At 36.3% G+C, this 12,320-nt stretch overlaps 1 protein-coding gene across 1 annotated transcript; it reads right to left on the reverse strand.

Annotated features, from left to right (window-relative positions):
- Window positions 1-680: 680 nt before the first annotated feature.
- Window positions 681-2,242, reverse strand: LOC118006228 (THUMP domain-containing protein 3-like). Its single transcript, XM_034998810.1, is given in 2 exon segments — window positions 681-1,778; window positions 1,781-2,242. Coding segments are annotated over 2 exon segments (1,521 nt in total). The 5' UTR covers window positions 2,204-2,242.
- Between the last annotated feature and the right edge of the window lie 10,078 nt (window positions 2,243-12,320).

Below are 12,320 nucleotides of genomic sequence, written 5' to 3' on the forward strand. Positions count from 1 at the left end.
ACATGTTTTGATTATTTCATTCTATGGCTGCCTTTTCTCATCATAAAGCTTATCTGTTTAGTGAGAAAGGTTATAATTGCCACTTTAAAAAATCATGTACATAAACAAACAAATTGAAAGTTTTAATAGAATTTAAAATGTTGACAAAGTTAAGCAGCTTTTCAAAGTCAAATAAGCATGGTAGATTACACATATTATTTTCTTAGCTTTTACTTCTTTTTTTTTTTTTTGGAATGCTTCATTTTATTAAGGGTGAGGTAAAGCCAACTTGAGAAACTATAAAGAGCAAAGCTGCGCAGGCAATGTAGTATGGCCCAAAATGTTTTGATTATGTTCTCTTCCTTTCCATTAGGCCAGGGTAGCTTTCTACCTGCTACAACGGAAAACAGGAACTGCTATGAAGCCTGAAAATAGATACTCAAAACCCAAATCCTAGGGCATTTTAGTAGGCTTAGGATCTTGAAAGCATTTTAAGTAGTAATTGCCCCGCTCTTCAAAAAGACCTCCAAAGCTCTGCTTAAGAACTTCAATTCCATTCACACCTTTTTTTAACAAAGGTGAAGAGCTTTAGATCAGTTTAAACTGCAAACTGCAATTTTATTAACACTGTTTTTCTCTCAAACCATGTTCTTCATGCTGACATTCCCAGTGTTGGGAGGCACAGATACCATTAACCATCTTCATTCTTTGCATCACCAAGGAGTTCTTTCCCTATCTTGTTCTGAAGGATGAAAAGCTTGAGGTGTACGTTTCAGAAGATAAACTGCTGCATGAAGACCCCCTATGTTCACCCAGACAGTATGTACCTTCCGCCAAACATGTCCCATTCCAGATAATGCCTTGGTAAAGCATTTCTTGTCCTGAGTAAGTAGTGCAGCTCGGCCTGTCCCTGGTTTACAGACACGGCTCATCTCCTGTAGGCAAGCTGGATAAAGGTTCCAGTTTCTCTTTTTGGAGCCCATCCTTTTTCCAAATGGCATGTCTGTTACAATAATGTCCACAGAGCCAGTTCTCAATGGCAGATTGCAGATATCCCACTGAACAGCATCTATGGGCAAGCCCCAGGACACTTTGCCTTCTTTAATTTGGCTCTTGGTCAATAAAGATGAGATGTTATTTGCTGCTCTATTCACAGCCAACGGATTATTATCACCGGCAATATGATAACAGTTAGACCATTCAGTAGCCCCCTCAATTGGTATTGCTCCTGTTCCACACATCAGATCAACTATTATATCAGTAGGTTGAGGAGCACAGAGCCTAAGCATCCCATAGGCAAGAGTAGATCTAAGTGTTGTAGGTCCAAAATGTGTGATATTTCTTCGGTGGAGACTCTCTTCTGTCAATGCAATGCCCACAACAGTTTCATTATCATGGATGTTCAGAAGAACCTCCACATCAAAGTTGGTCATGTCAGCCTTCCACTTAAAGTGATCTTGAACAGCACCCCCAAAATCTCTTGCAGCCTCATTTGAGGAAAAGCAATGTTTCTCTCCTGCCCGGTTGCATGTGACTCTAAACTTCAGCACTTCAGGATGAGTTTCTTCTTTTGAACTTTCATCCTTCTCGTCTTTGCAAGATGCCAAATCATCACCTACTAATGTTGATATCTCTTCTCTGATGGCTGGATTTTCATAATAGTCTAAGATATGGGAATCTAAGGTATTGTTAGTGAATCCTTTTTTATCATCTTTCTCATCTGTCTTGTCTCCTTGTCCGTTATCAATCTTCTCTTTACCTGAACTCTGATTCATCTTTTTGCGCTTTGTTTTTTTTTTTTCTTGAAACTGGTGTTAATTTTCCATACTTTTAAAGGGTCTGACCATGGAAGCTTCCCAGCCAGTTCTTCAAAATCCTTTAGAACTTCTTCCGTTGTTTCTTTGAACTGGTAATCTTTAAACTGCTTAACAACCACAAATAAGTTATCAACTGATCTCAGACAATGAACCTGAGCCAGACTTTCCACTGAAATGTCAAAATATATCTTGCCCCGGTCTTTGCTGATTTTGCATGATGACCCCGATTTCTCTCTCACTTCATCTGCAGCTGTTTGCTCAAAACCAGTAGGTACAGTGGCTCCAACAGTGACTTGGAGGTGCTCAGACTCACTTCTGGGATCACTTCCTGTCACTTGTATAGACCTCCAGTTCTCATCAAGGTTCACATCCAGGAGTTGGTTAGTGGCTTCTTGAACATCAGACATGTTGGCAGTGCTTCCAAGATTCCTAATACAGTCCCTTCTTGCTCCTCCAGACCAACGCACTCAGGTCACGCCGCCGGAACTCTTAGCTTTTACTTCTTATTTGGCATATCAGTCCCAAAATGATTTTTCACAAAGGCTTATAATTTCATTAATTTTAATATTTTTCTTTCATGCTAAATATGTTTTAGCTTATTTCTAGAAATCATAAACTGTTTAATAAGCTTCACATATAGATTTTATTGAATTATAATTATGTTCTATAAATCCAAAATCAGTTTTCACAACCCTAATTGCATTTTCTTTATCCTCAAGAACTTCTGTGATTATTGTACTTCCTGTGAAGTTTACCATTCAAAGTCTTCATTTGTGTTGATTTTAAATGTACTTATTTATGTGTGTGTAAGTGTATGTATGTAAACATATATGTAAACATCTGTTTCTTTGCTTCCAGCTGTGTATATGTTAATATGCTCTTATTTCTTTTTTTCTCCTTTTCCTTGGCTTGTCTTATTCCTACACATTCAATTCTTTTCCAGAAAGTTACCATTTTAACAATGTGAAAATATTTTCCTAACTTAAATAGATCTTAGAGAATGGAGAAAAATGGAGAAGGTTGGTAAATGTCAGGAGAATTCGGTATTCACAGGTAGCTATGAAGGTAATTCTGTATGAAATATTGAGTGAAGGATAGATATTCAATATTATATATTGAAAGAAGAAATGTGTAAAGCCTATATGGAAATAAAATACTATCAATATAATAAAAAAGGAACAAAAGTCTCTAGGAATAAAACAATTATATATAACAAGAGGTATATAAAACATTTTCAAGAACTTTCACCTTAAAATAAAAGCAAGTGGAATATACTTTAGTGCCTCTCAAAACTATTTTCTATAAACCAGTATTTTAAAGTGTAAGCGATGAGAAGTTCTGCCTCCTACTGGAGCAACATTTTTAAACTGTAGAAAGAAAATATATACGTATGTGTAAGTAAGCCCCACTTTTCTCTTATTTCTTTTTAATATGATTCTTAACTTTTTCTGGATGTGGTCCTTTGTACATGTATCTTAATCTGCTTAGAGGAACAAAACAATCTTAGAAAATTTGTTTGTTCAGTATGTAAACATTAACTGTATGTTTCTGTTCATACCTTCTTGGAAGTGTATAAATACCAGCGGTTACTAAATGTAGAAAAATTAGCGAGGAACCAAAAATTTTCAAAATTTTCTGAATATATATATATATATATTTAGAAGGTAACTTCTAAGTCTCATTTGCTTGAGCACCTTTTATCCTGTTAATATGCTTGATTTTGAAGATCAGCAATAAAGCCAGTTGAATGTTTTGGGATTGAGAAAGGACAATTCAATTTCTAATGCTGTTTGAACTCCCCTGAGCTTATGATATGGTTGACCCTTCTCCCCTTGAAAAACTTTCTCATCATTTCTGTTTTTCTCCTCCTTTTTTAGACTGATTCTCAGTCTTGTATGATAACTACTGTCTTTTTGTCTGTCCCTGAAATCCAGAGGTTTTAGGCAATGCTGTCCATTAGAACATTTTGTAGCGATGGAAATGTTTTATAATCTGTGCTGTCCAGTGGTGTAGCCAATAGTCACATGTGGCTTTTGAGCTCTTAAAATGTGACTAGTGCATCTGAGGAAGTGATTTTTAAATTTTATTAATCTTAATTAAGAAAATAACCACATGTGACTAGTGGCTACTATAATGGACCGCAAGTTTAGAGGTAATGACTCAATCATTCCTGTCTTTTCAAATAGCAAATACTCCCAGGTCATTTAATTTATTTCCACTGCTTACATACTCATTTTTCTGTTGATTAATTTCAAAACTATATCTGCAGGTAAGATTTTGCCACAATTTTAGGAAATAATACCTCCATATACTTAAATGTCCAAGCAAGAATCCAAAGTTATGTTTCTTGACCCTGCAACATCCCCCATATCTTCTCAGTCAGAAATTTCTATTACTCCACAATTTTTTTTAAAGATTTTATTTATTTGAGATAGAGAAAAAGAGAGAGCATGAGCTGGGGAGAGGAGCAGAGGGACTGGCATAGAGTAACTGCTCACCATATACAAACTAGCCCTAACAATAATGAAGGTGATAATAATTTCCTTTATTGATGTAACTTTTAACATTGCATTGTAGTGTTCTGTGTATGTGACTTTACCCTTTGAAAATGAGAACTAAAAATAAAGACAGGACTATTTTGTTCTTTATTCTCTATCAAACACATAGCATATAGTATATTTATTTAACAAATATTTAACAAAAATATTTGTTAAGTAAATGAACAAATGCATGCATAAATAAATGACAATTTTTAGGGGACTTACAGGTATGACTGATTAAATTGTTTAGTAATTTGCATACTTGGTCCTTTATATTTCTAATAAAGCATTTAATTTGCCTGTGTGATAGAATAAATTATTAGGCATTTGCTACATGTTCATCACTACATACCAACACTTACACATCACATCACACAAACACTTATACAAAAACATATATATTGTTTGGAGGTTGAATGGCCATCTTAAATTTGATGATTTACTGGAAGACCACACATGATTCTATATAATAGTAAGTTATACTCATGACCAAGGTTTATTAAAGCAACAGATACGGAACAAAAGCAGCACAAAACAAATGCACATTCAGTGGAATCCAGAAAGAAGACACAGCCTTCCAACTTCCTCACCTAAGGCTACACAGAATGCACTTTCTTTCTAGAAGCACACTACAGGAGTATGTGTGTGGAATGTCTCTGCCTGTAGAGATTCACTTAAGTCTAAGAATCTGGGGATTTATGGAGGGCAGGTCACATAGCCACACTATGTGACCCACATGAGCCACACTATATTATACTCCCAGCCATAGCAACAGAAAGTCAGGACCCCCAACAACCAAACACAGTACACATCATCAGTCTTGAGGTTTGTGCAAAGCAAGCCTGAGAAACTGGTACAGCATGGTACATTGTTCTAGTTAAATAACAAAATCATTAATCATTAACATTAAGAACCTTCTAAGGGCCACATTCCCAGGAGTTGGCCAAGGGCCCATCATGATTCCAGGATCTCTTGGAGATATGCAAGGAGTGAGCAATCATACGTACTATTTTAACTCTTTCCTAACATGTAAAGAAATAATCTTTATTATAACAGCAAAATGCTTAGTATAGAAAATTTGGAAAAAGATTTTACATTTAAAAATACCCTAATCAGGGCGCCTGGGTGGCTCAGTTGGTTAAGCGACTGCCTTCGGCTCAGGTCATGGTCCTGGAGTCCCGGGATCGAGTCCCACATCGGGCTCCCTGCTCTGGAGGGAGTCTGCTTCTCCCTCTGACCCTCCTCCCTCTCATGCTCTCTGTATCTCATTCTCTCTGTCTTAAATAAATAAATAAATAAAATCTTTAAAAATAATATGATAAATAAAATAAAACAGATCCGTTTTAAAAAAATAAAAATAAAAATACCCTAATCACAAAACCCAAAGAATGGCTGGTATTTTCATAGTTATTTTTACAGATATGTATTGTTATGTAGAGTTTAATCATATTGACGGGGGAACAGAAGGTTGGCTGAAGACAAAGCACAAGCTGACACCCTGCAACCTCCCCCAACCCCCACCCCACCCCTGGGTGGGACAGGTGTGACATTCTTCTAGGAATCTCCCACCTATCTTAATGTTAATCTCTTGCTAGAGGGGAAAACAACCTTAACTTGACAATGTCAAGGCCTCCATATCTTGTAGGTCGGTCCTCTTTAGCATATGAAAGTTGTTTTGAAACCTCCCTTCTCCTTTCTTCCCCCAACTCCTGAGTAAATAATCAGCACTCCTCAAGACCCCAGTGCTGCAGTTCTTGGCTGCCCACGGGTCCTGTCCCCCTGCTTTAATAAACCACCATTTTGCACCAAAGACGTCTCAAGAATTCTTTCCTGGTAGTCAGTTCTGGGCCTCAGCCCACCGAATCTCACCTATATTCCAGAAACACATCATTATCAGTTTTGAAGGCTGTGTTTTATTAATATATGAGTATGTTTTCACACGACTGACAAAATCATTTCATTTTAATTGCTTTATTAGTTTTGATTTAATATAAATGTGATGATTGCTTAACTTTTTATATTCAAATTATTATTTTAGTTTTACAAAGGCTATTGTATTTATGATTTTTTTTTTTTTTTCTATTTGTTGTAATTTCTTCAGTATATCTTCAGAGAAGAGAAGGTTGTTAGTAAACGTTCAACAAATCTGGTAAAGTCTAACTTAGACTTTCCTGGTCGGGCATAGAAGGAACTTGGAAGTCTTCACTGTGTCCTAATAATAAGTAAAACTTTGGTCACAAGATCAGCAGCAATACTACTTTTTTTAGAAATGTAAATTCTTGGGTCTCACCCCAGAACACATAGGCAGAAACTCTGGGGTGATGCCCAGCAATCTGTGTTTTAATAAACCATCCTGGTGATACCAATACTGGCCAGAGTAAGCAGCTTGGGACAGCTGCAGATCCTCAAGTCAACAGACAGTTCCTAGAAAAGAAATGAATAGGAAAATCTAAAATAAATATGATTTTTGTAATCATGACTTGGGATTACCAGATGGAATAGAGGAAATGTGGCAAAAGGAGAGAAATGGGAGTTGGTTCATATGAAGTTATGCAAAGGTATTAGGAGCAGTGTTTAGGCAGTGTTGCTTTAGCACTGATTAGATAGGTAGGTAGGTAGATCAATAGATAGGAAGGAAAAGAGAGCAGGACAAGTAGTTTACTCACTCTTTTAAGTAAAACACCGGGAGCTAGCTAGATTCCAGGGTGTAAACTGCTTATCAGGTTTCTTTTGTTTTCTCTTTTATGCTTTTCTCTCTTTTGTGTTGGCTTTAATCTCCAGCAAGTTCTTTCTACTGTGTCAAAATGGGTCTCAGCTTCTCTATGTTTAAGTCCATAAAATTTATCACATCTACATCAGTGCCCCCCTGCTCATGACAAGTGTTCAACCCTGTAGTAACCATTGCTCTGGAGGATTGGAATTCAAGAAGACTGCTATGAGTCTTCTTATATGTCCATTCTTGTATTGGGCGTGGTTGACCATTTGACTGACGGCCTCACCAGCGTGACCTGTTCCGGGGGGTAAGTTAGCCATGAGGAGATAATGAGCAAAATGTAATGCTACAGATGACTGCTTTATAAGAATTGAGCAGACGTATTTGTCCCTTTGGAAATTTTTGAGGTAAACTAGCATATGAGGCAAAAAGACTTAATCCTAGTTCATTCTTGGCACAAAAAGTTAACTGGGTTTAGTCCCAAAAGCTTAAGCAATAATTTGGAAGCAGTCTGACTCAGCAGCTTTTATAAACTTCCCTAGGTGGCAGGAGAGGATTCTGAACTGTTGGAGAGAATTCAAGTAAGATAAAGACTAAATAGTGTCCATTCAAATTAGTGACAAAAAGCCATTGGTGACCTTGGCAACAAAAGCTACAATGGATTGACAGCAAGGAAGCCAGATGGCAGTGCATTGAGAAGTGTGAATGATAAATGAGGGAACAGAGACAGGGGGAAGAAAATGCTTTAAAAACGTTACATAGTAAAGCAAAGTTAATGAAAATAGCAGTTTCCTCAACTTAAAGAAAATATGATAACAGTCATTATCACTACGTTGTAGAATTACAAGTAACTATAATTTTGTTCATATTTTTCATACATTCTAAATTAGCTACATTAAGCCTGTATTACTTCATAGAAAAAAAATAAACATACTTTTAAAAATAAGCAGTTAGGCTAAAACCCTGAAATGCTATAAGACAAAAATACATCAAACTCACAATCCAATTTCTGGCACACAACCAAATAAGGTGAACATCTGGATCTCCTGAAGCAAGTGGAGAGTTGTGTGCTTGGCCCTGTGGCTGCACAGTAGATCCAGTAAATTCACAGAAGAGTTCAGGTTTGTACCTTGGAGCTGTTATGGCAAACTGTACATCTAATTGACAGCTTTTCGGCTGAAAACATCAATAATCATTCATTGTGGGCTCTAGATCCTGAGCAAGACTCTGAGGGCTCATTTCAGCAAGTTATAGCTTTACAGGTCACCTTTGCAGATTTATATAAGGATCTTAGAGTGGAAAGGACAAAGTGGAAGGGTTTTTAGGGACATGTTCTTACTCTCTGAAAGCCTGGGTTAAAGCTCTGCCTTAAAATACACACACACACACACACACACACAGCTAAAAAAACAAAACTTTCTATCATTTTCCATTTGTTCTTACTTAAAATTTACTGAGTCAACTGCCAATGGAGCCGTTGGTTGTTTATCCACTGCATAAAAGTGTAACACAATGACAAAAATGTACAGAGCAAAGTATTGATATAAAAATATCTTGATGGATCTTTACATCATTTTTGTTGTTGTTGCTGTAGTGAAAATATTTTGAAGTTCTACCTTTATTGCCAGAGGATGGCTTATATTTGAGGAACTTAGTCCCTTTCCTGGGACTGTCTAGACTTGCATAGTCCAGTATGAGAGTCACCATCTCCCTGTGACTATTTAAATTGAAGTTAAACTAGATTTAAATAGAGAAAGTTAAGTTATTCAGCCACTCTAAATACATTCCATGTACTCAGTAGCCAGATGTGGCTGGTGGCTACTGGAGGTTTCCATCATCACAGTGTCCTTGCCTGTAACTGGCATAGATAGAGACCTTCTTGGAAGTTATCATGTGCTAGTTATTCCAGGAGCTGGGTAGGAATGATCACGTTTATATTAAAAGATAGCTGTAGCAGAGACTGTACTAGGTTTCCTCAGACCATCAGTATTCATTTATTAACTGATTTCCAATGATCAAGACTCCATTTCTCATCCTTCCTTGAAGTCAAACATACCAAGTGACTAAATTTCAACAACTGCATATAAACAGTAATGCTTTCTAGTGGGTTGCAGGAACCTTGTGAAGGAGAAAGCTGACACTTGGTCTATACTACTTTATTGAGAGAGTGAGCTCCATTTTGGACTACTAAGCTGAAGGTCATAGCTAGGAATGATGAAGTGGAAGTATGATGCCTGAGATCCTTATGGAGCCGCGCTGCCATACCAACCCAGGGTAGAGTAACTGAAATATAGCTGTATTGTGTTTAACCACTGTTTTTTAGGTCTTTATAACTCAGACCCAAACCATAAAATAAAGAATTTTGGGTGGTTATACACATGGGTTTTCATGATGGTAATCACCTCTGCATCATTGGAGTACATATTGCTAGGACCTGCGTCTTCCTGGCAAGTAATTGTGAGAGATGGATAGCGGGTAACTGCTGTTTATATTGAGAGGGTTGTACAGATACAGCCAGTTATTAATTCACATTTATTCTTTTGTTGATTAAGTGAATAATGATTTGGTTAATGAGAAAATGAGTAGTATATCTAACTTTATAAATCCGATTTCTTATAGCTTTATCTAGCCATATGTGTACTTCTCCCTGATGATTCATAAAAAAAAAAATGTACTACCCTTTTTAAAGCATTCAATTTTTCTGTATAAAAAGGTACAGAATCAGCTTGTGCATTTTTATCTTTTTTCCCTTCACTCTTTTTCCTGATAAATTTGAAAATGGTACCCAAAAGTGGAGCAACCCCCTTATAGTTAGGAAAAAAATTGTATATTAAGAAGAGCAGAGAAGAAAGCAGTTTTGTTTTTTGAATAGCTGTAGGTCACAAACTATTGGACACAGTGAGAGAAATCAAGTTTTATTTGGTTAAACCACTATGGTGGTATCTCTTATATGCAAATAAATAAAATGCTAAGTGATACGAAGGCTTTTGTAGAAAAGGTTCTAGGTATGGACAGGGACTCGGGCCTGTAATGCAAGGCCATTTCATTCTCCGTTTCTAGGATCATATGTGAAGAGGGCAAAGACTCATGTAGAAGCAGGAGTGCAATACAATAATCACACATTTCTGGTTTCAGCTTACTCATTAGTAGCTGTAATTCTATTAACAGTTCTTCCATGTAGTTATAGTCAAAGTCTCAGCCAAATATCTTCAATAGGCAATCCATTTCTGTGCTTCAGAGACCTCATTTAATCTCCTTGACCAGATCATGATTTAACATCTTGCTTACTTATGCATTTGAGCGCCCCTGGAAGATTTCACCAGCCATTGAATGAACCAGAATTTCCTTTTTTCAAATAAAATCCCTTTTATCCATGAAGCTCTGTAATGGACATATCTGGAACAGGCTTATAATAATTTATTTGTTGGTTGAAGTTTAACTCCTTCTGCTAAAGAGAAATAGAAACCCCCTATGGCATCCTAAAATGGCAGAGAGAAGGGGCTGGGAGTATGAAAACATCTGCTGTGTCATTAAGACCAAGGGTGATTATTCTAACATATGAAATAAATACATAGAGTATATTTAAAATTATTTATAAAATTATCCTATAAATTTACTTGACTTTTACAATTTAAAATGTCATATGTTCTTCCAGCAGCTCATATATTGCTTAAATTTTCCTCTCATTTCCATAGATTCAGTTACCTAATATCATTTAACTATTTTAAGTACCTTTTTGACAGATGCTAAAAATATATCCCCCCCAAAAAAATAAACTTCAACATCACTTTCCATGGGTTACCCAGATATGCAACAGATTTTTCAACAAGGTTTATCAAAAAAGTAATCATTCAATAAATTTGTGAGAATTTAATTTAGAGGAATAATATTTAGTCATAAAAAGCATAGCTCTGACCAAAAATACTTTATTCCAGTTTATTTAATGTACAGACATTCATTGTATATTCAGGACATTGCCATAGCTGTTCTATTTAAAATAGCAGTTCTAGGATCTGGCTACAGACTATGATGAAGTAGCTTATCTTTGAGAGTTGTTATAAAAGTTTAAAAAAAAAAAAAACACAACCCAGTTGTTTATAGGTATCAGATAACAATTAGCATAACTAACCAGGACAATTCCAGAAGTAAAGAAAAACATAATGATTTGAACCCTGCATTCAAAACAATTGGTCCTTCCAGGGAGTTTCCTGATTCTCATTCTGGGGCATACAGACCAAACTAAATTGGGTACTAGAACTTGTGGCAGAGTCCATGGACTAGGTCAACAAAATATAGAATACAAAGATACCAAAAAGCTAGAACAAGAAGGCACAAGTTTCTGAGGAACACAAAGCTGAGAGGGGTAAGACTTTTATCCTGTTTGCAGTTTCCCCTTGATAAAATAGTTTACACTAAGCAATACAGCCCTTGGAAAGTTGTGAAAACTAAGGTAATGCATGCTGCTTAGGGGATAAATTCTAAGCTTCATGTGCCTTGGGAGATAAAAATGTGGTCTCAGGGATTTCTAAGAAGCCTAGAAAACATAATCTAGTCTTTAGAATACTTTTGAGACCCTTTATGTCTTAGGCCTTTAGGATGCAATCCAGTAATTAGGGGCAGTTGGGTAATGTGCCACCCTCCACTGGTTTTCATGATCTCCCTATAAACTTGTATCAAATCATTATGAGTGGAAGATAACACCATCCAGAGGTTCTGTACTTACTCATTCACAGTTTGTATAGTCAATCAAAAATTATCAAACATGATATAAAAAATTACCAATGAACACAAATCGTAGGAAAAGAAAGCAGATGGCAGAATTCCATATATAGATTATCAAAATACTGATGTTATTAGATCCAGATTGAAAAGTAAATACAGGGCACCTGGTTGGCTCAGTTGGTTAAGCGACTGCCTTCGGCTCAGGTCATGATCCTGGACAGTCCCTGGATCGAGTCCCGCATTGGGCTCCCTGCTCGGCGGGGAGTCTGCTTCTCCCTCTGACCCTCCCCACTCTCATGTGCTCTCTCTCATTCTCTCTCTCTCAAATAAATAAAATCTTTAAAAAAAAATAAAAAAAAAAGTAAATACAAATTATATTTTCAAGAAAGTAAATAGAAAAACAGATAATTTCACCAGAGATAATGGAATCAATTTTTAAAAGCTAATAGAAATAATAATACCAAAAATATTATAATGCAATATAGATTTTAAAATGTGGGCTGAACTGCAAATAGGACTTAGAAGAGAAGAGAATTAGTAAGTCAGAGA

The sequence above is a fragment of the Mirounga leonina genome, unplaced genomic scaffold (assembly GCF_011800145.1).
Source record: "Mirounga leonina isolate KUSES-001 unplaced genomic scaffold, KU_Mleo_1.0 Mir_95, whole genome shotgun sequence".
Taxonomy (NCBI): domain Eukaryota; kingdom Metazoa; phylum Chordata; class Mammalia; order Carnivora; family Phocidae; genus Mirounga; species Mirounga leonina.